Source organism: Hevea brasiliensis, chromosome 1 (genome assembly GCF_030052815.1).
Source record: "Hevea brasiliensis isolate MT/VB/25A 57/8 chromosome 1, ASM3005281v1, whole genome shotgun sequence".
NCBI classification, from domain to species: domain Eukaryota; kingdom Viridiplantae; phylum Streptophyta; class Magnoliopsida; order Malpighiales; family Euphorbiaceae; genus Hevea; species Hevea brasiliensis.
In genome coordinates this window covers 110596214-110620438 of record NC_079493.1, presented here as the reverse complement: position 1 = coordinate 110620438, position 24225 = coordinate 110596214, and the positions used below count along the sequence as shown (strand labels likewise).

At 34.4% G+C, this 24225-nt stretch overlaps 1 protein-coding gene and 3 pseudogenes across 2 annotated transcripts; 3 read left to right on the top strand and 1 right to left on the bottom strand.

Moving 5' to 3' along the window:
- The first annotated feature begins 6001 nt into the window (after positions 1-6001).
- On the top strand, positions 6002-7668 carry LOC110648726 (probable methyltransferase TCM_000168; annotated as a pseudogene).
- A 3403-nt stretch (positions 7669-11071) lies between these two features.
- Positions 11072-12250, top strand: LOC110648725 (probable jasmonic acid carboxyl methyltransferase 2; annotated as a pseudogene).
- Positions 12251-13775: 1525 nt separating this feature from the next.
- On the top strand, positions 13776-17733 carry LOC110651613 (protein HYPER-SENSITIVITY-RELATED 4-like; annotated as a pseudogene).
- A 758-nt stretch (positions 17734-18491) lies between these two features.
- LOC110651614 (bifunctional dihydrofolate reductase-thymidylate synthase) lies at positions 18492-23782 on the bottom strand. Of its 2 annotated transcripts, XR_009148915.1 has the most exons (12): positions 23468-23782; positions 22249-22733; positions 21755-22154; positions 21581-21625; positions 21346-21411; positions 20590-20651; positions 20422-20496; positions 20161-20326; positions 19966-20089; positions 19282-19388; positions 18978-19161; positions 18492-18741 (listed from the first exon to the last, which is right to left on the bottom strand). XR_009148915.1 is itself a non-coding variant. In XM_058147209.1 (11 exons), the coding sequence occupies exons 2-11, from the start codon at positions 22674-22676 to the stop codon at positions 19051-19053; spliced, it is 1584 nt and encodes a 527-aa protein (XP_058003192.1). In that variant the 5' UTR covers positions 22677-22733; positions 23468-23782; the 3' UTR covers positions 18492-19050. The 2 variants fall into 2 exon arrangements, 1 of the variants encoding a protein (XP_058003192.1); XM_058147209.1 differs by having other exon boundaries at positions 18492-19161.
- Between the last annotated feature and the right edge of the window lie 443 nt (positions 23783-24225).

Genomic DNA, 24225 nt, shown 5'->3' with positions numbered 1-24225 from the left:
CTTTATTTTTTCCTTTTCTTTTTTTAATTTTTAATAAGTAGAAAATTTTTTTCCTGAAATCAACATATTAAAAATAGATAATAAGATTTTATTAAAAATTAAAAATATAATATTAATATCTTATAATTAGAATTAACAATTATATATAAAAAATTACATTGTTAATATTACTATAAATACATATTTCATTAAATAAGTAACTACAAGTTATTTATCAACTTACATCATACGTGCAATTCTATCATTTTTTTCTTCATAAAGTTGATTATTAAAAAAATTATAGTAGAATTTTAAAGTAAATAAACTTTTGAATACATAATATGTTTTTTTTTTTGTCTTAGCTAATTTTAAATTTTCTTAAAAATAAAGTTCAATAATTGAATTTATAAGGGTCAATATTTATAAATATGTACATATATATATATAAAGAATATATCAAAAAAAAGGGAGTCAGTTAACATGTCATTTTGTGGCCTACATCTATCATTGCTGGTAGACGTATATCAATAAAAAAATAAAAAATAAAAAAATAAAAAAAAAAACCCTAATACTAGTTTATGGTAATTTTAAAACACAAACATGTTAACCAAACAATTGGATTAGAAATGATATTTTACTTACATCGAAATATTAAATGAAATACACAATCTAGTTCGTAAATGTTAACCCAGTCACTGATAATTGAATCTATAAGCTTTATCACTAAAGAATATGCTATCCCACAAGATAAAACGTGATAAACATCTTACAACTACAAGTACTTAAATAATACTTCTAGAACAGTGAAAGCTTATATTATTGACCAATCAAACAATTAAATATATATTCAGATATTATAAAAATACTAATAAGACCATTAATAATTGGTTGCCAGAGCGTACTTAATTTTACTTTTCTAATATACACTATAGAATTCTTACTCTTATTAATTACTTTAGAGGTTACAACTATACATATATATATATAGCAGCTACTGGATATACAGAGGAGGTGCAAGATATACACTTAAGGTTATCCTAAGTTATCAGAGATAGAGATAGAGATAACAACAAATATGATCTGTTACAACAAGATATCAGTTGTAACTATTGGATAAACCTTATCACACCCCCTCAATCCGAATTGGGAAGAGGTCGGATTGACAAAAGCTGACAAAGGGCAGTATGTCTTGACCTTGAAACCGCTTTAATCAAAAGATCAGCCAGTTGATCCTTAGATGCAATGTAGCGTATCTGGAGCTGCTTTTTAGATACAAGATCACAAACAAAGTGGAACTCAACTTCAATGTGTTTGGTCCTAGAATGAAATACGGGGTTGCTGGCTAAATACGTTGCTCCGACATTGTCACACCATAATGTGGAGCAACAAGAGGAAGAAAAACCAATGTCTTGTAAAAGAGATTGAAGCCAAACAAGTTTCGTTGTAGCTGCTCCAACTGATCTTTATTTTGCTTCAGTAGATGAGCGGGCAACTGTGGGCTGTTTTTGAGTTGACCAAGATACAAGGTTGGTGCCTAGGTATATTGCATAGCCTGAAACAGACTTGTGATCTTCTAGATTTGAGGTCCAGTCTGCATCAGCATAAGCACTAAGGTGAGGAGTGGAAGATTTGCGAAGGAACAGACCATAGTGTTGAGTATTCTTTAAATAACGCATAATGCGTTTGCAAGCTGACCAGTGATTTTCAGTTGGCTTATGGAGAAATTGAGAGACACAATGGATGGCATAAGAGACATTAGGTCTGGTCAAGGATAAATACTGAAGTCTACCGACTATGGTGCGATATAAATGAGGATCAGTTGCCGGACTGGAATATTGTAAGTGTAACTTGGTTTTGGGACATGCTGGAGTAGCGATACCATTGCAATTCACCATATTTTCTTTCACCAAGAGATCATCAATATATTTACTCTGAGTGAGTAAAAGACCCGCTATTAAATGATGAACTTCTATCCCAAGAAAATAGTCTAACTGGCCCATATATTTTAACATAAAGTGCTGTTGAAGAGCACTAATCATGTCTGAAATAGCTTTTTCATTATTCCCTATGATGATGAGGTCATCAACATAAAAAGACACAATAATCGTGTAGCACCTTAAGTGTAATGGAATAGAGTAGTATCAGCTGTGGATGACTTAATATGTAGGGCAACTAGTGCTTCTTTAAGTTTTGCATGCCATTGATGAGGCGCTTGGCGAAGACCATATAAAATGCGATTTAGCTTACACACATAATCGGCTTTGTCAACATCCACAAACCCTTGCAGTTGACTCATGTAAACAGGTTCATGAAGATCACCGTGTAAAAAAGCATTTGACACATCTAGTTGTCGAAGAGTCCAGCCATGCGATACTACAATTGATAGCACAGTTCGAAGGGTTGTGTGTTTGAGAACTAGAGAAAAGGTGTCAGTGAAGTCCACCCTCGGGCGCTGATGGTATCCCTTGGCAACTAACTGTGCTTTAAATCGATCAATGGATCCATCCGATTTTTATTTAATGCGATACACCCACTTACAGCCCACAACATTCTGTGCTTCTATTTTGGTTACCAATGTCCAGGTATTGGTTTGAACCAGTGCATTTATTTCATCAGACATTGCTCTTCGCCAGTTTTCATCTAGTACTGCTTTGGAGTAGCATGTGGGTACAGATAGTAGAGGAGTTGTAGCGGAAAACGCTTTGGGTTTTAGATGTCCCATTTTGCTACGTGCAACCATAGGGTGAGTATTTGTGGATTGAGGTAAGGGAGGGTCAGGTGGAATAGCAGACTCAGATTCGGGATATGAGGAGAGATCAACAATGAGAGGTAGACCAGGTATGGAAGTAGGTGGGGATGAGGTGTAGTGGGATAAAAGACATGATGGAGACAGTGAGACATTGCTGGTTAGGATAGATGACGTGGCTGGAGGTGGAGGAGAAGGTTCGGTCAGTGGTGAATTTAATGAGGACTGAGGTGGTGATAATGTAGACGAGACATGTGGTTGTATTGGATTTATTTTGGGAGGTGGGCCTAATATTCCAACTGTAGTGTTTGGCAAAGAAGATGGGCATGATGAATTGATGGAGTGATGCATGACAGTGTTTGGTAGCAAAGGTAGTGGGTACGGTGAAGTAGTGGTGTCACTGCCACGGACTGTGGGTGCAACTTCTTGAATATTCTTATAAGGGAACACCTATTCATAAAAAAGAACATGTCATGAGATATGGAGTTTAAATGAAACAGAATCTAAACAAAGGTAGCCCTTATGCAATTTACTGTACCCTAAGAAAATACATGGACTAGATCGAGGAGAAAATTTATTTGGAGCATACGGTTTTAACCATGGGTAACACAAACACCCAAAGACTTTTAATTCCTTATAATTAGGGGGTTGTTTAAATAACAGTTCATATGGGGTAATTGATCCAGTAGGAACATAAGGTAATCTATTAATTGTGTAAATAGTTGTTTCGAAGGCATAATTCCAGTATTTATTTGGGACAGCTGAGTGAAGTAAAAGAGCACGACCTGTTTCTACAATATGATGGTGTTTGCGCTCAGCACAACCATTTTGTTCAGGGGTGTGAGGGCAAGACACACGTTGGGTAATTCCATTATCCCGCAAATAACTGGTTAATGATTGAAATTCTCCCCCCCAATAAGCTTGAAATGACTTTAATGGTAAACCAAAATATCGTTCAACAATGTGATGAAATTTGATGAATATATTTAAGACTTCAGATTTCTGTTTCATAAAATATATCCAGCAATAACGAGTAAAGTGATCATAGAAAATCACATAATAATGATGTCCATCGACTGAAGGTTCAGGAGATGGACCCCAGACATCAAAACTAATAAGTTGCAAGGGCTGAGTTGTACGAGTGTGTGACTCAAAGAAAGGAAGTTTATGACTTTTACTAATGTGACAAGAATTAAAAGGCAAATCAGAACCATATTTATTAACAGGTAAATTATTAGAAGATAAAATCTTATTAATAATTCGAGCATTAGCATGGGCTAACCGATCATGCCAGACACTGAATTGCACAAGATGAGCCTACGGAGATGACAAAGAGCTGGTTTGAAGAGGTAACTCGTGGAGACCATTTTCACTCCGGCCTTGGTAAAGAACCTGTTTGGTGGAGATATCCTTCACAAGAAATTTGTCAGGATAAAATTCAAGAGAACAATTATTATGAGCAGTAAAAGCAGAAACTGAAAGTAAATTACAAGCAATATGTGGTGAGTGCAAGATATTTTTGAGAAAAAATTTACGATCATTAAGATGAGTAACAGAAGAACCAAAGTGAGAGATGGGTAAAGAGCTACCATTGCCAATAGTTATGGTATCTGGACCAGTATAAGAATGAGGGTGAACGATGTTCCCTTCTTCAGCTGTGACATGAAAGTTTGCACCTGAGTCAACAGTCCAAGCTTGAGTAGGATGAGACGTGTTGGAGACAAAATGAGACTGAGGGTTGAATGGTGGTATAGCAAAAGACATTGTAGATTTAGGTGTGGGACATTGACGGGCCAGATGGCCATAACCGTTGTAGTTGTAGCAAATGGTAGTGGAACTGGGAAAAGTTGTGGTGGGAGAGACTGGATGAGTTCGTCCATGTCTACGTCCTCGACCCTTGGAGAAACCTTGCCCACGAGAGGGGGCAGCAGCAACTTGAGCCTTGGGTAATACAGAAGAATCAAGAGAGAGTTTCTCCATCTTTAATTGGCTCTCTTCGCTAGGCAATAAAGCAAACAAATCATCAAAGGAAATTGCTGAATTGCGAGCCTCAATTGCCCTGGTGAAAGGACAAAACTCAGAACCAAGGCCTTCCATAACATCACTGACGAGGGCTTTTCAGATATAGGACATTATAAGGCAGCGAGTTGGTCAGAGATAGACTTGGCACGTCTCATGTACACCTCAATAGAATCCTCGCCTTTGTGTAAATGTTTAAGTTGCTTGCGCAACTGTTGCATTTGGGTGCAAGAACCAATACCAAAAATACTATGTAACCTTTGTCAAGCTTCTTTAGCTGTAGTTAGGCCAATAATCTGTGGAAGTATATTCTCAGTAATGGAAGAGAATAGCCAGCTAAGGACGAACTGGTCATATTGAAACCAGTTAGCATAATCGGGATTGTCAGAACCATCAACAAGTTTGGGGTTTGGAGGAGTGATTGTAGGAGAGATATGCCACAGTTGATAATTTGTGGCATTAAGTTTAATATGCAGAAAAGGTGAGGCATTGGGATAAGAGACAATAATAGAATTAGAGGCAAAAAGGGAGGAAGACGGCTGAGAAAGGAGTTGTTGTTCAGTAAACACGGTGCCAAAATGCTGTAAAGCTCAAGGCTCTGATACCATGTAGAATTCTTACTCTTATTAATTACTTTAGAGGTTATAACTACATATATATATATATATATATATATATATATATATATATATATATATATATATATATATATATATATAGCAGCTACTGGATATACGGAAGAGGTGCAAGATATACACTTAAGGTTATCCTAAGTTATTAGAGATAGAGATAACAACAAATATGATCTGTTACAACAAGATATCAGTTGTAACTATTGGATAAACCTTATCATACACATGATTCACAGGGCCTAATTGAAAAGGAGAAATTGGACTCTTTTAATATGCCATACCATGCTGCAACTGCAGAAGAGATAAAGGATGTGATAGAGGTAGAAGGATCCTTCAGCCTGCAGAAGCTACAAGCTTTCAAAATGGATTGGGATACTTATATGAAGAAAGCTAATCCTGGGCTTGACAAGAAAGCACCAGCTATAATTGCCACTGACATAAACATTTAAGTCTAATTAAGTTTGACTTAACGTAATGCAATGTGATGTAATCAATTATGTAGCGAAATAAATGATGTAATGCAATGTAACTGTTATTATATTTTTATATTGGATCGTAAAATAAATATGCTAAGTAATGTAATGATAATTTTTATTTTAATATTTCATTTTTTTTAGTATTAATAATGAGCGGTAATCGCTACAATGATTGGTGATCAAATGCAGTGGTGGAGGCGGCTAAGGTCTGATGGCAGTTAAGCCCGTTGGAACTATATTGCACCAAGTTCCCATAATTTTTTATCACGGTAGATTTGGGTTGCTCTGAAGGACCCAATACTTTTCTAGTGTTATCTCAAATTATAGATATCATGATTGAAGCTGCTTCATCCCACAAATTAAAGCATCCACCGCCTTCTTTGCAAGCTTTCTTGAAAGATCTACCTGGAAATGATTTTAACACTTTGTTTAGTTCTTGGCCAAGCTTTTATAGCTAGTTGAAGAATGAGAAAGGAAACAATTTTGGTGCCTGTTTTGCGGCAGGAATACCTGGTTCTTTCTATCCCAGGCTCTTTTCTGATAACTCTTTCCACTTTATTCACTCCTCCTATGCTATCATGTGGATCTCCGAGGTTATCATTATTATTATTTTAAATTACACATATGTGCTGAGGATATTGGTTATCATTGTGACTTGTGAGGAGATTATCACTGCAGGCGCCAAAATTGTTGAACGAGGGCAACATATGCAAAGCAAAAACAAGCTCTTTCTACTGTCTATAAATCATACTTGGATCAATTCCAAAGAGACTTCGCACTGTTTCTCAAGTCTCGATCGGAAGAGTTTATCCCCGGGGGTCAGATGCATTGTCCTGATGACAATGGGCAGCATTGAGAGTGACGATCCTCTCACCATATGGGAATTTTTTGGATTAAAACTTCTTGACATGGCCCTCAGAGGTTTCAAACTTGGTGCATTTTCTTTCCCTTTTCTCGTTGGTTAGTAGTAGACGTATATCATCGGTCCCACATTTTTTTTTTACGAAACGTTTAATGAACCCAACCAATATTTTTCTTTTGTTTTTTTTGTCAATAATTCGATTATATAGGGAAATTTTACTAGACCTGTAGACCTGTTCAATTATGAATCTTATCTATTTTACACGTGTACCACATTATAGTAAATTCAATCTAGATAAAAATTATATATATATAATAAATTCTTTACTTTCATTGAAATATTAAATGGAATACACAATCTAGTTCATAAATGTCAATATAGTCACCATTTTTTTTTTATTCACAAGGTATTTTTCATGTCTGTTTCGTAATATATAAAATTTAATCTCTTTGAGATTGGTGATTGTCCTCCCGATAACATCTTCTTCAAGGATCAAACAAAAATTCTCTACTTGAAAACATAATAAATTTTACTACTGCACTCAACACCCATGATACAATCACCGATATTTGAACCATAAGCTTTATGATCACTACAACATATGTCCGATATTATAAAAATACAAATAAGACAATTACTTGGTTGTTAATAATTGATTTTACTTTTCTGACACATGCATGAATCACAGGGCCTAATTGAAAAGGAGAAATTGGATAATGTGATAGAGGTAGAAGGATCCTCCAGCCTACACAGACTAGAAGTTTTCAAAATGGATTGGGATACTGATACTAAGAAAGCTAATCCTGATCCTGACAAGAAAGCAAGAGCAGCTATAATTGCCACTGACATAAGGGCTGTAGGTAAACCCATTTTGGAGAAGGTATCGAGGATGATTTATTTCGTAACTTTGAAGAGGATGTGCTCCATCACATGGAGATCAACAATTGCCATTAATTTTAAAACTAAATTAAGTATGCCCTTTTACCATTTTTGGAATAAATTAGCCCTTTAATTTTTACAAATAAATTAAAAAAATATTAAATTATAATTTATTTATAATATAAATCCAGTCAAAGTTATGCATGAGATCTTTTAGTTTACAGGGTCGTCATCAGTAATCCCACATAGCTAATTTGTAACATCTTGATAAGTATTTACTACATCTTAGTGTAGATTGATAAATTATTCTTTACCGAATGTTTAAGAAGTTTCTCTATGACTCATCATCATCATCATCATTGTTCTATAGGGAAACCTCTGGAACCATTCAGTAAAGAACATCTTCCCAATTTGCTACAGGATGTAGCAGATATCCACAAGATGTTACAAATTAGATACACAGGATTCCTGTTGAGGATCATGTGCATTACAAAATTTTTGTACATAGTCTTGGTTAAATTTATATTAGAGGCAAATTATAACTCAGAATTTTTTGATCTATTTTTGAAAGTTAAAAGGCTTATTTATTCTCAAGGGTTTACTTGTTCCCAATGACTTGTTTGAAGAGCTCATTTGATCTATTTTAAAATTTTGAAAAACTTATTTGATCTTTTTTAAAAGTTAAAGAGTTTAATCGGACATGAAAGTACTTTAAGAATAAGAATATGTATAATTATTTGGTATAACTTTAAGGACTAAAATCGACTTTATGCCTAAAAAGAAAGAGTCACTCTACCTCTCATTCTCCCGTTTGCCTGTTCTCTTTTATTTTTTTCTTCTACAAAAATTGTTAGTTATTCCTGCCACCTCGTGGCCATCTTCTGTTCCGGGTAAGGGGCAACCTTCCTCACCTCTTGTCTGGAGAGTGGGTCTCTCCCTCCCTACCTTCAGATGGGGATTATTGATAAATAATGATGTAGGGTGTTTATGATTTGTTGGTTTTAGCATTTTGTTAATAGATTTAGTGGTTTAGTGAGAGGGTTCCTTTATATTTGTATGAATCTATGTAGTTGCATGCAGGGCTAGAGTTTCTTGGTGACGTTTTTTGACACTCTGCTACCTTAAAGCTTCAGGATAGACGGATCTACATTTTAGCAGTGTGGTAACTCCTGGGGGACATTACCGATGCCACTCTCTAGGTACCAAGTCCCTCAATGGCCAGAAGAGCTAAAGAGCTCTACCTCGCATCATTTGTTTCTCTTTTTTTTGCTCCTACTCTTCACCAAGGTGTTGTGTGTTTTGCTTGTTGTCTAAGGGCTCTTTAAGGTTGCTTTCTTCCTAGTGGCTATTGGTTGGGGTACTTCTATTTGTAAGCTTAGGCCGTTGGGTAAAGAAACCCATGTGCTTCATCGGTTGTTGTTGCTCACTGGAATGGCTCTTTAAAGCTTAGTTGTTAAGTTCTGTGGTCTCCCTTCCGCTAGCAATTGGTTGTCTCCTTGTACGAGTCAAGTCCAAAAATATGGTTAGTGTTCGGCCTGGAGTCTTTTGTTGATTTCTAGCTTAGGGTAGCCTATTAGGGCCCTTTTTTCTAGGCCTTGGTTTAGCTAGCCTGGATTTTAATCTTTGTATGTGGGTTGAGTTCAGCAAGTTGAAATTTGGGGTATGACCCTAATTTTACGTGACTTGGATCCTTCTATATATACTAGGCAGGCTTTTTTAATGAAATGAACCTATATAATTGATAAAAAAAAAGAAAAAAAAAAAGTATTTTTTTATATACAGGCTTTCCAAGCTGTTTTCCTTCATTTGTGGAGATAATGGAGACATGGACTTAGTAGTGAATCACGGCAATTGTAGGTAGAATTCCTATTAGAAGTGGGTATCGATTGGTTTGCATTAAGTCATTTTGAAAAACTGAAAATCAAATAAATTAAAATTTATAGGAAATCAAACTGAATCAAATCGAATCAAATTTAATTAGTTTAGTTCAATTTAATTTGGTTTGTCAGTTTGGAATTCATCTTGAGCTTTTTTTTTAACTTATTTTCAACAAATTTCAGATATAATTTCAGTTATAACTTCTATTTCTAACTCTAATTTGAGATTTAATAACAATTAATTAAACTTTTTTTAAAAAACAATTAATTAAAAAAAATTATTTGATTTGATTTAATTCTACTTTTTTTTTCTCAAAATACTGAACTAATAGAGAAAATTAACTAAAATTTTAAATTAAATTGATTCAATCAATTTTTTTTAACTAAATTCTACTCACCCCTGACTCCTACTACTAATCGGCTATCATGAAAATATGGTCTAGTTGGATTTTCACCGGCAGCTGATAGAGTTTAAAATTAGGTTTATTAAAATTGGATTGACTTTTAGAAATCTAACCAATTGTTTTAAGTTTGAAAACCCTTTGCATTAGATTATCAAAATGCAAAATTGTTTCGATTATTTTATAATTTATCATTTTATCTGCGCATTGCACAAATTATTAATTATTTTATTATAACATTGTGTTAATGATAAAATTTTTAATTCATCTATCAATTTTATAAATAATTGTTCACATATATATGATTTTTATAAAATAATTCATCTTTTTTTAATTTAATAAAAAATTAATTAAAAAATAATTAATTTTAGAGATATATAATATGATAAGTTCTTTAAAAAATATATTAAAAATATAGTAAATTTTAAATAATTATTATTTTTATAATTGAAATAAGATTTTAGTAATTGAAAGTTACCTCCCATCAAGTGAGGTTGCACATTGTTGTGTGGGTGTGCATATATATATATATATAGCTCCACCATCCAACTCTGATCGCGAGTCACCGAAAGGGTTTTGAGTTTTTTTGATGCTCTGGAGGTCCCTGCTGTTGCTTGGAATTATATTCATCCTTGAAAGTTTGCTTGATGGACTTTCTTCCGGACTATGGTCACCAATGGCACTGCTGCAAAAATTGCGTGGGTTGCTGTGCTATTGAACCGACTATCCATAGGTATTCAGATCACCCTAATGCAACTCTTATTTACTATTCTTTTACGAAAAATGTGTGATCGACTATCCATAGGTATCAATTTCTTCCAATCTTCAATTTTTGCACACGCGCACACACATTCTTAGGTAAACTTACGAGGATATGGAAAGATTATTAGTCTACCATATTTTTCAGGAGAGGAGGCGTGTGAGATCTGCAAGTACTGAGGATTGAGGAAGCTGCACAAGACTAAACCATGGAGGTAGAAGAAGTTCTTCGAATGAATGGAGGAGAGGGAGAAACTAGTTATGCCAACAACTCCTTAATTCAAGTTGCATCTCCCACAAACTCTTATTTTTTCTTGAAGCCCTTCTTTTAATTCGAATCTTTTCCTCTTGGTATGTATATAAATTGATAATCTTCTCATTTTTGCAGAAAGAGGTGATGTTCAAGGCAAAACCTGTAATAGAAGAGAGTATAAAGAATCTATTATATCATTTCAGCAGCTTCCCTGAGTGTTTCAGAATGGCAGATTTTGGATGTTCATCAGGACCCAACACACTTTCATTGGTCTGGGAGATTAAGCACATCGTCGACACAACATCTAGGAAGCTAAACTGCAAGACACCTATGTTCTAGGTGTTCTTGAATGAATTTCAGGAAATGATTTCAACACGATATTCAGGTCATTACCAAACTTCTATAAGATGCTAGAGGAGGACAAGGGAAGCGAATTTGGGCCATGTTTCATAGCAGGAATGCCTGGGAATTTCTATGGAAGATTATTTCCTAACAATTTTCTACATTTTGTTCATTCCTCTTACATTCTTCAATGGCGTTCACAGGTTTGCAATTTTTATCATGTCTGTAAAATTAGAAAACAGAACATATGTAGAAGTGGTCAATAATTGAGATGTTCATGATGGAAATGTATACGGAAATCAGGTTCCTGAAGGGCTTGTGAGCGAAACGGGAATTCCATTAAACAAAGGAAATATTTACCGAACGAAAACAAGCCCAACTACTGTGTTTAAAGCATACTTGAATCTTTTTGAGAGGGATTTCACTATGTTCCTGAGGTCACGTTCGAAGAGATGATCCCTGGCGGTCAGATGGTCCTCGCCATGATCGGAAGTGATAGGAAATCTGATTCTTGTACCTACCACGGATGTGCTATTTGGGAGTTACTAGGAATCACCTTAAATGACACGGTCCTAGAGGTACATTACTCTTCCTTTTCTTAGGACCCTCAACCTAAATCGTTGCATCAAATATAATTTTTTGGATTTCTTGCAAATGCTTCCCTGTTCCAGGGTCTAATTGAAGAGACAAAACTGGACTGGTTCAATCTGCCATGTTATGCACCTGCAGTAGAAGAAGCTAGGCATGTGATTCATGAAGAAGGATCCTTTACCATCGAGCACTTGGAAATATTTGAAGTGGGTTGGGATGCTAATATTGGAAAAGGTAATGAAAGTGATAAAAATGAAAGAGGAAAGTACGTGGCAATGAGCATAATAGCGGTGGTAGAATTCATTCTAGCTAGCCATTTTGGTGCTGAGATCATTGATGGTTTGTTTGAGAGATTTGCCAGGAAGATTGAGGATTATTTGCAGGTAGAGAAAGGTGAGTATACAAGTATGGTCATTTCCATGACTAAGGGTTGAATTCTAGACTTCAACTTGTGATTTAAGGCCTCATTTAATTTGACTATTATGACAATATTTTTTTTTCTTTTTGGTTGTCTCTATACCACATAAAATAATTACAAAATTGTTAATATCTAAAGAGTGAGTCACTCTCAACCCATTTTCTTAAAATAGTATCAGAGCCTCCCCAACTAATATTTGGCCTCCCATAAGTGTTTCGCGTTCTAAGTGTTTGATTCTAAACACGAGAAGTCTACTAATATTCCACATTGGTCTGAGAAAAAAGTAATTTACTCTTTATAAGACTTCATACAGTTCCCTGCTGAGCTAACTTTTGAAATAGATACTATCTATTTTCTTAAAAAAATTGCCTTGAAATAATATTAACAACTCTGAAAACTATAGAAAAGATTGAAAGAAACATTCAACAGAGTTAAAAAAGAGAGCACTTGTAATTTGAATTCATCAGTTTTATTTTTCCTTTTTCCATTTGCCATGGTCGATCCATCTCTTAATCAACCAGAAAAAAAATGAACTCTTGTAGTTGATGATATAGTATAAAATAATTAGTTAAAATATACCCCACCTCTCCACCCTTATAAAGTTTATCATGGCCATCAAAGTTTAATTTGCATATTCAATGGGACCTACCTGTAGTAACAATGTACCAAGACTCTTAAGGAATACTCTTCTGAAATAACTCCCTGTAAATAGTCTAAGACACAAGATAACGTTCATGATATAACCTATGCTTATACAAATCAGGTATGAGGGATATTACTGATTCATTTTTTTGCTTATTCACTCCTTACATTTATCTCTCCCTCTCTCTCTCTCTCTTTCTCCACTTTTTTCATGGTTACTCTATTTTCAGAACCAATCTCTCCTCTTTAACCTGAGTGTTGGAGGGTCTTTACCAAAATATCCCCAATAAACATTTGATCTATTTATCATCTAATTTATAAGTCCCCTAGTTGAGACAAAAATGAAGTCCCTGTGTCGGAGCTACAGTAAAAAATTCATCAATTGAGAATATTAATTACGAGCGATTCTTATCTATATTTGAGTGTATACATTTATCTCATTAAGAATCGACACATTACTAAAATAACGGTGAATCCTATTATAAAATATTGTGAATCCCATTAAAAAAATGTAATTCTTTGATTTTTGATCGACTGAGTATATAAAAATAATTTATATATCTTGGTGAATCAAAAATTTTTTCATTAATTAAAGCCTTGATTATCCACAACCTGAGACAGGACATGTATCTAATTCATCTTTACAAAGGTTAATTTCATTACCACATGTCCATTTTAATTTCATTCTTGAATTATTTATTTGAAATTTTAACTTAATTTTATACAAAATTTTTGTTACTTTTTCATTAAAAAAAATTTTTTTTTTTCAGTCTTTTACAGAGATAACAAGTCTCGTCGCCACGTAGAACTTTTTTTTTTTCCTAATACTCAATTCCGTGATCTGATCAGAAAGACCAAATCCCAACTAAACTTAAAAAAATTTCAAGAACCCAAAAACTATGGTCCCCAAAACCATCAATGTCATAGTCTCCGCCGCAGCCTCTACTTTCGCCACGGCCATGCTCCTTCACTCCATAGCTAAGTACTCTATCCCAAGCGAGCTCCGACAATGTGTCTACTTCAAATTCATAACACTTTTTAACTCTTTCTCCTGTGAACTAATTTTAGTGGTTGAATAATATTGATACTGCTCACCCAAAAAATGAAAGTCAAATAGTTAAAATTATGTCTAATATGAAAAGTCAAATTCAAAAATATTTCTAACATGGTAGTCAAGAAATGGGAACAAAATACAGGTCAAAAGAATTAACGAGCCAAGCAAAACAAAATTAAACAAAGCTTTCGTTTAGCCAAAAAGGCGAATGAAGTAATACTGAGCAGCAATTATCGTAATTATCAAATAGTGCCCAAATACCACAGATCGAACAATAATCACGCATGTAATTCAATAGTAAGCAGATTTCATGGAAATCATATTAGAAATTTAACTAAAATCACTATCGTAAATGAAGCAACGATTAATTCCTTAAAAAACCTATAAATACCAACCAAATAATCAGATATAGTTACACATATTCATTTCTATAATTCTCTTTGTCTAAATACCCTCTAAATACTCTCTCATATTACATCTCTAACTTGAGCATTGGAATGGCATGTCAGAAGGCCATTCACCTCACATTTTCTTTTGTTGCAGGCTTAGGTGACTTCTAAACCAGGATCCGCGGACCACCGGTAGCAACAAATATGATAACCTTAAGCCATACCGTCTCTTCAATGCTGTAGAGCTCTATCTTCAACCCACAATCCCACCCATACGTATTTCAATGCCCAAGAAAGAGAATGAGGTTTCTGTCTCCTTAGAGCAAAATCAATAAATCATATGTATCGTTAATGGGGTTAAATTCAAATGGAAGTTTATATCAAGTACAAATGAAGTATATCCAAAGCCCAGTTCCCTATAACCCTTTGCCTATAACAGAGAATAGGTTCTTTGAGTTGAGTTTCCACAAGAAGCACAAGCAGATGGTTCTTGACACTTGCATAAAGCATGTGATCGAGAAATCGAAAGAAATGAAAGACAACAAAAAGACCTTCAAACTCTTTACATTAAGCTACGATAGGATGACAGTAAGGAGAGAAGCATGGCAATCTGTGAACCTTGATCAACCAGCTACTTTTGATACGTTGACCATGGATATGGAGGAGAAGAGATCATGGAGGACCTTGAAAGTTTGTGAAGAGGAAGGAGTTCCATAAGAAAGTGGGTAAGGCTTGGAAACGTGGGTACTTGCTGTTTGGGCCACCAGGAACTGGGAAATCAAGCTTTATTGCTGCCATGGCAAATTATCTCAAGTTTGATGTATATGACTTGGAGTTGACTGATCTTAGGACCAATTCCGATCTCAGAAAGTTGCTGATTTCGACTGAGAATAAGTCTATTATCGTGGTGGAAGACATTGATTCTCCATTAAGTTGCATAAGAGGGGTGAAGAAGCCAGAGCTCTTAATCCACTACCTAATCCGGGTTATAACCAAGAAAGCCAGGTGAAGTTACAAATCTTTCGCATTCTTTGTTTTGATGGTGTTATCATTCTTGATGGTAACAAATCAGCTGGTCTGCAAATAAATTTTGATTGAGACTTGTTGTTTTCATTGGATTCTTGTGATTGGAAAAAAATAATAATAATAATAGTAGAGAACCGGAGAATTGATGTACTAGTCATGTACTAGTTTTCTATGATGAAAAGTAAAGAAGACTCAACAGAAAGCACCTCAAAGAAGGTTTCCCTTCTGTATGATGAGTAAGATCAATAGCAATACTGCTATAGCTAGAGCATCCTGCATCACAGAGAGCACAGGGCACGCCTTGCCTTTACACTGGAAAGTTGGATGACCAACTTCTCACTATGTTGAGCGTTTATTGATTGGTTCAGGACTGTTATTACAATCTTACAATTCTCTATTTGAAGATTCTCCATTCTAGATATTCAAAATCGCAAATATACTTGAATTATGACACAATCTTTCAATTCAATAGCAAATCAAAAGAATCGATTGATTTGACCGATTTAGTGGATTCTTCTTCTAAAAGTTAGCTAGATCCTATATATTCTAAATTTAAAATTTCACTCCATAAAAAATTTCCTTTGTTATTTTTATTTCATTAATCATTTTTTTTCTTTTTTTTTTCTTTTATTAATTTATTTCTCTAATTATAATTGTCAAATTCCTATTAAGAAAAAATTATAAAAAAAATGCCTTCTAATTTTACGTATTTTCAATTAGAAGTCTGAATTTAAGTTTGTAATAAATAAATACATGTAATTTAATACTGTCAATAAAATAAGACATTTCCATTAATATCATTAAATTTTAATAACATTGTATTAAATAAATAATTAAAATTTTTTTAATTATTATAATAAATCCTACTTAAAATTAAAATTAAAAAAAAATATATAATAAAAAAAAAACTAGCGAACCAACCCTTGCGTCCCTTCCCCCTTTCTTCTTCCTTCCCTCTAACAATTCTTCCTTCACCAACCCTTAAACAGTGGATCAACAAGACCACCAACTGTTGGAAGCCCCAAAACCCGCCGCACATAGCCTCTTCGCCTTCAGACAAGCTCGCCAACTTAAACAGCTTGAGGGTGACTCGAAAATTACTTGCCTCTCTTTTAATCACCTCTAGCCCTCAGAAGTCTGGAACGTGTTGCACATAACGTCCCCACCTTCAAACAAGCGTACCAATGTCAACAACTCGCGTATCGACATAGATTTGATGGTGACTCGAGCCAAACTCTCCTTTTTTTTATTTTTTTATTTTTAATTTTATTTTAAGTGAGACTCATATTTATAATTAAAAATTATTTTAAATTAAATATTTAATATCACATCATCAAAATTTAATGATGTTAATGGAAAATTTTCACTTTGCTAAAAACGAAAAACACATGATCTTTGTTATCATAAAGTCAACCATAAACCCTAACTTCAAAAAAGCGTGAAATCATAAGGCTTTTTTTTTTTAATTTCTCCTATCATTAATATATTTTGACATTTAATTTAATTTGTTATTTTTTATTATTTAATTATTTAATCAAATTTAAATGTGAGTTTCAACGTATTCACAATAATAACCATCATCCACAATTCAAGATTTCATGATTTATGACATAAAATTATATAATATAATAAGAACACATTGTTCTATTATAAAGGATATTTCTAATTAGCTAAATGATAATTTTATATTCATTAAAATGTCAATCTTAACAAATAATCAGGAAATTCCATCTGAAGCACTTATGATACAATCGGGGACATTGATTGATACAAGTTCCACCACAAAAAGCACTTGGGAACCGCATTAGCTTTTTCCTTCATCTGGTGCAATTAAATTTGATGTTTTGATGGGTTTGGCAAATCTCATTGATGTGAATCTCATTTCATGATTATATTAATATTGAATCAGGTTCAGGCGACACTACCAGGATTGCTAAACATCGTAGATGGACTATGGTGAAGCTGTGGGGATGAACGAATCATAATTTTCACTACCAATCACAAAGAAAAGTTTGATCCTGCTCTGTTGCGCCCAGGTCGAATGGATGTGCACATTTACATGTCCTGCACTCCAAGTGTGTTCAAAATGCTAGTATCCAATTACCTGGGGATTACAGAACACCCACTTTTCATAGAGGTTGAAGAGTTGATAGAGACAACAAAGGAAACTCCTGCAGAAATAGGTGAGCAGCTTATGAAAAGTGAGGAACCTGCGTTGCTTTAAGAGGTCTCATTGAGTTGCTGGAGTGCAGGAAGAGAGGTGAAAAAGAGAGGAAAAAGACAGAAAGTAATGAAAGCAAAGCGACTAATGAAGAATCAGAATCAGCAGAGGCAGAAGGTTCGCAAATGCAAAAGACGAACAATGCTGAAATTAAGGAAAAAAAGTAGGTAAGAAAAATAATCAGAATCAAGTAAACTGTAGTAACTGAGAATATAGTGGGTCTTATGTAAATAATCAGGATCAAGTAAACTGAGAATATAGTGGGTCTTACGTTGGGGATTGGGAAAGAAATATTAAAATTACTGTAGCAGCTTAGTTATGGTATAAGAATGTTCAAAAGCCTTTTTATTCTGGTTCAACTCAAATGGCGAGTGTCCACCTCTCAATCTATGAAACCAATTTAGATGCTCTAGCAGCATAATTTCACAAGGTTTATGTCAAAAAATTAGAGTTTGATGAGACCAAATAATCCTTTAATTGAGCATCATCATTCTCCGGAACAGAACTCATCAGCAGGCTGCTTCTACCACTTTCGGATGGATGCCCAAGTGTTAAAACCCAAGTTTAATTGCTGTGGCAGTAAGATTATTACTCCAGTAGATGCTCTGGAATACTCACATAACAAGGTTTTTTGCTTTTGCCAATAAATAAGCCAAGCTTGAATAACGCAAAGCAAACTGGTCAAGATCATTAGCATATCATCACCCTAATAAAATTTTAGACAATAATTTTGCTTGCTTAGTGGTGTAAATACCAAAAAAAACAAGTTGTTAAATGACTCTTAAAATAGGCCTTATACAATGTTAGAAAAAATTTACAAATTTCCTCATCCATATAATATATCTCAAATAATCGTCATCAATTAAATGCCCAAGTTAACCAATAGAGCTGCAGTTATTCATCAAATAAACAGAACAGTGCAATATGAAAGTTCACCGGTCCAAATTCCAATTCATTCCAAAAACAATATTATAGCATTGGTGGTAATAAAGTGATATTTCCCAAGTAATAAAGGAAAACTTAAGCTCGTAGAGCAAGAAAATGTAGACATCCTAAATCACCTTAGAACCATCAACTCTTTGGAACTAAAGGATTCTCACTAAATAAGAATACATTCAACAAGCAAATTTTTAGTTTACTATCACTCAAGCAAGGTAAGCCTTCAATAGTTGTGCCTGAAACATTACAGAAAAACCAAAGTTTCAGCTCATAAAATTCCCCAATAATGCATTTCATTACTTTACACAAACATTAATCAAAACCCTAGAGAGCAGGGCACTATATATTTCAAATCACAAATCTTTGTACACTGAATAATCTAGCACGTGACATAATGGAGAAAGACGATGAAAAAGAGCATATTGAACAAATCATCATTTGTAAAAGGAGGAATTAGTGCAGAAACACATACCTGCCTCAAAACCACAAGCAAATAATGCCTAGGACAAACCAGAGCGTGAGTTCACTGAATCTTTGAAGGAACTTTATACTGCCATTTTCATTTCAATTTTGTTGTGAGGATCATAACCTATTAATTTGAAATCAGCTGCCACAAAAGAATCTATGTTCTTCTTATCAGGATTAATCTTCAAAATCTGCATGAAAACACTAGTAAGACAATGAAAGAATATAGGAAAATGCAGAGAACAATGCAAGACTACTTCCAAAATGGTAAGAGTAATTTAATAAACTAGAATTGATGCCATTGTACTAACTGGAAAAGGCTTTGGCAGTTTTTGAAGCTGCTCCTGGAGAGGCCTAACATGACTACAATAAACATGAGCATCCCCAAACACATGAACAAAATCACCCGGAACAAGATCTGTTCAAAACAAAAGATAATTGAATAGATTTTTACACATAATAGTGATATTACGGCAATTGCAGACCATCAAAACAATCTTTCTTCCAATCAGTCCTAGTCCCCTAAGGCCCAACATCATTTTTATAAAAATCTAGTTCCTAACGACTTTATTCATTATGATATCTCCTTATAGAAATATTACGACCCTCTGCAAGAACAATTCACCCATAAATGGACTGTGTTTAATCCAAAAACTGGTACAGGTTATCTGCATCACAAGCTAACCATAATTTACCACCAGATGCAACATCGTGGTACGCTTTTTTCCCACCAATTTTGTCAGTTTCCCAGTCTTGGACATCTATTATAAATCAGTCTACCAATCATAGAAAAATAAAATCACATCTGCATAGTCCCATCAACTTCCATAGGCACCTGCATATAACCACCTCCAGATTTGGCACCAAAAGCATCTTGTGACCCTTTAATTATCAGATCTAATGCCTAAATGCTCCCACCTAAACATTAATAACTCTTTAAACTCGACAAGTCACATGTTAATTAATTAATTTCAGAATTCAGAAAGAATACATACTACAAACATGAGCAATCATGCATGTCAAGAGGGCATAAGATGCAATGTTGAATGGCACACCCAGGCCCATATCGGCAGATCGTTGATACATTTGACAAGATAACTCCCCATGGGCTACATAGAACTGCAAAATAAAACATCCAGATTAATAAAAAGCAAAGGAAATGGTGAAAGACACATAGGCTCACTACTAACTTGAGCAAACATGTGGCAAGGAAGAAGTGCCATCAATTTGAGATCAGAAGGATTCCAAGCTGAAAGTATAATTCGGCGATCATCTGGATTATTCTTAATCTTGTCAATCACATCTAACAACTGATCAAATCCTTGGCCAGTGTAATCAGCATGCATGTCACTATACCTGACAAGTGTAATTCATGTAAGAAAAAGAGATGAAGCCAGAACTCCTCCATTGATATATCCATCAGTTAAAATAAGATAAAGAAATCCATGAACCTAGCTCCAAAGTGTCTCCACTGGAATCCGTAAACAGGTCCTAAGTCACCCTCCTCCCTGTCCTTCAACCCAATACTGAAATTGCAAATACAAATACCATTCAAGAACTGCATGTCATTACTTCCATTTAATTCTACAAAGAAATATATATTGGTACTCAGTACTCACCTATCAAGGTAATCTCTGGATGCATTGCCATCCCATATATGAATGCCCTTTTCCTGAAGGACCTGTATGGTAAGCAAAATTTAAAAAAGCAGGTTAAATTGTTGTGTTCTTGTATCTACACCTCCAAGGGTCGTTTTAGAAACCTCATGCATATGAGATGAATTCGTTTGGCATGCCAAAGTATTTGAAAGCAGAGATCTGAATGGACATTTTTCGTTGAAAAAAAAAATAAAATAAAACATGCAGATATCAAACTGCGCAATCCTACAAGGCTACAAGTCCTACACATGATATTAAATGATCCAGACCTGATATTCTAAAGCAATATGGGAACTAAGACTCATTATATATAAACGCTTGAATGTGTATCATACAAAAACCTAGAAATAATGCAGCACTACACATCATATGTTACCAAAAACTATAAAAGTTAAATAAATAAATAAATTACATTAATTTATCAACAATAACTAGATGAACTGGGAACTTCCGCAGCAAGAATTCAATTAAAAAAGAAAAAAAAAACTCAATATGCGGCAGATTACATTCCATTTATAAATAAGCAACAAGTAAACAAAGCCCAATTTGAAAGAGAGAAAACAGTTTGAATCAGCTACATAATATGGTAATTTTTTCATAAAAACATGGGAAGAACCAAAACAAATACCCTCCACACAAGTCCATAAAAAAACAAGCAAGACACACGAGAAGTCAAAGAAGTATATATACGAAACAGTTCAATTATCATATCATTACCTTGGCATTCGTTGAACCACTGATGAACCACAGGAGTTCTTCAACAACCCCTCGCCAGAATACTTTCTACAAACCATTGATATCAACATGAGACAAATGAATGGGATTTTTTTATGCCTTATAAAATTGACCTCATGTTGAATCTTTAACCATTCTAAATTATAGACAGGAAAAGGACATGCATACAGAAGAAGTAATTCAGTTGCAGCAATAATAACAAGTAATTTAAGCATGCCTTCGTTGTAAGAAGCGGAAAAGTTTTGCGAAGGTTGAACCGCATCTGTGATTTAAATTCAAAAAAGCAATCCATACACATCCATCAGTAATTAAAAGAATAAATTGTTTAATAAAATGGAAGCATAATTTCAGAATCATAGAGATAACCATAAATAATTAATGGTTCAAATACCTGGCAACCAAATTTTGATAAAGTACCAGTTCCAGTTCTGTCATCCTTCAAAATCCCATCTGAGATGATGTCTTGAACAAGTCTAAGATAAAAGAACTCCTCATGTCTCTCAAAAACCATCTTAGGAAGGAAAGAAAACTTCTTTACCTCAAACTTACTATTTTCTGAACCAACATCAGCGCTCAGACCATTGTTTTGACCATTGGATTCCACTGCAGTACTCCTCACTCGAACATAAGTTGCAAAGCAATATCGTATGTTGTTTTCTACCATGGGAAAGGATGAGTACCAAGGCTGAAAGACAGAGGAATCAATTGTAGGGATAAAAGTATCACAGTCAATGTTTGCCTCAATTTCTGCAATGTGGATAGCATCACATCCAGGTGCATTGAGAGCTTCCCTGTAGTATAAGATCATCAAATTAAAGACGAATGTGGAAACAAAGAAGATTTAACCCATAAAGTAGAGGAACAATAACGTCAACAAGTACAAACCTTAATATTTGACCACCTCCTATTACAAAGACTTTCTCAATTGACAGACAATATGGTGATGCAGCCAATAATTCCAAAGCAGAACTCAGGCTTCCACAAATCACCACATTCTCAGCAGTAGCAATATCAAAACTCCCAGAACGAGTTAGAACAACATTAAGACGACCAGGCAAAGGTCGATGCTCAAGTGGAATACTTTCCCATGTTTTTCTACCCATTATAACAGCATTCTTTTTCCCAGAATCAGAAGTAGTCATAGTAACATCCTTGAAAAATTTGAGATCAGAAGGCAATCTCCATGGTAGCTTCCCATCCTTGCCAATACCCATATCACCAGTTGCAGCCACAACAACTTGATAAGTTCTTTGAGGAGCAGGCTGTATATTGGCATTGCCATTAGAAAGATTTGCCTTGGAGTCACCAGCCATAATTGAAAAGAAAGCCCAACAGAAATTTCTTGAACTTTTGTGGAAGTGCAATAGAACCTGAAATTGGTAAAGAAAAAGAACAACTTCTCAATATTTATGCAAAAGACAATACATCTTAAGGCCTTAACCCAACAATCTATACAAGGTAGGGAAAAAGAATTAAACACTTGAACTGAAATTAAGATGACCTGAAAACACATTGAAGTGATAAACTTCACAAGCTACACCGCCCATCACAATACCCAAGAGAAAAATATTATAATGTTTAAATATATGGATGAAATACGCCATAACAGTTAGCTTCTCATCTAACATTAGAAAACCATCATATAAACTAGACTAACTAAAGCAAACCAGGAAGCTAGCAACACACTACACGCGGCATCCAAGAAAGATGATCGTATGATAAAAAAAGCATAGTTAGCCAGAAAGCCTTCAACAAATTAAGAATTTTCCTTTCCCTCCTTTGCAGTAAAATTTTTGTCTTGGCATTCCACAAAAAACACCCAAGCAAAGACTCATAGTAACTACTACGTTCAATAAAATAGCAAACAAAAATTCTTACCAAAATCAACACAATTTCTGAACATTTCAACGTATAACAAAACCATAAACAAAAGCTACAAAATTAAAGAGATTACAAAACAAAAGGTCAAATTTTCACACTATCTTCTCTTCAATTAAAAAAAAAAAAAAAAAAAAAAAAAAAAAAAAAAGCGGAGGAAGAAGAAGATGAAACTTCAAATACTCCAAAAAGAAAAAATTTGAAAAAATGCTGTAAGGAAACTCACTGATCTAAGACTTAATCGAGAAATCTTGAGATCGGAAAATGTCCAACTAGACTTGAAAAGGGAAAATCAAAACGAACAGAGCAAGTGTGGAGCAAAGTTCGCCTTCTAAAACTAGGGTTTTTGGTGATAAAAACAAGAGTGTATTGAGAGATGGGAGCAAGTAGAGTAGAGTATAGAGTAGAAGCGTAAAAGGGGAAGAGAAATGCAAGAGAGGTTTCCTCGCTTTCAAATCAATATGCTGCTTTTTCTCTTTCAAACAAACAGAGGAAAGAAGAAAAAAAATCCCAAAGCACGGTTAACGCGGAGTAGCGCCAGAGTCAGGAGGAGGAGAAGCATGTAATGTAATGCCCACACGTGTGAGTTTTTTTCTTTTCTTTTTCTTTTTTGCTTTTTTTGGTTTAAAATGCCCTTGGCTATCTGCATATTTTACTAACGAGTCCTTTTTCGGGTCTATTCTGTCTTCACCAATCAATGTTTTCCTATTTTAAAGTTTAGCCCAAAAAAAAATAGAAAAAATTACTTTTAAATCCCTGAAATATATCATAATTGATACTTTTATCCCTGTTTTTTAAAACTTAATGGTTTTACACCCTAGGGTTTGATTCCATCAAAATTAATTGTCCTTCTATCCATGAATCTGTTAAGCCAACGAGTTAAGGGAGAAAATTATTTAAAATATCCTTACATTATTTTCAATTTAATAATAATAATAATAATAATAATAATAATAATATTCTCTCCATCTAGTTTTATCCAAG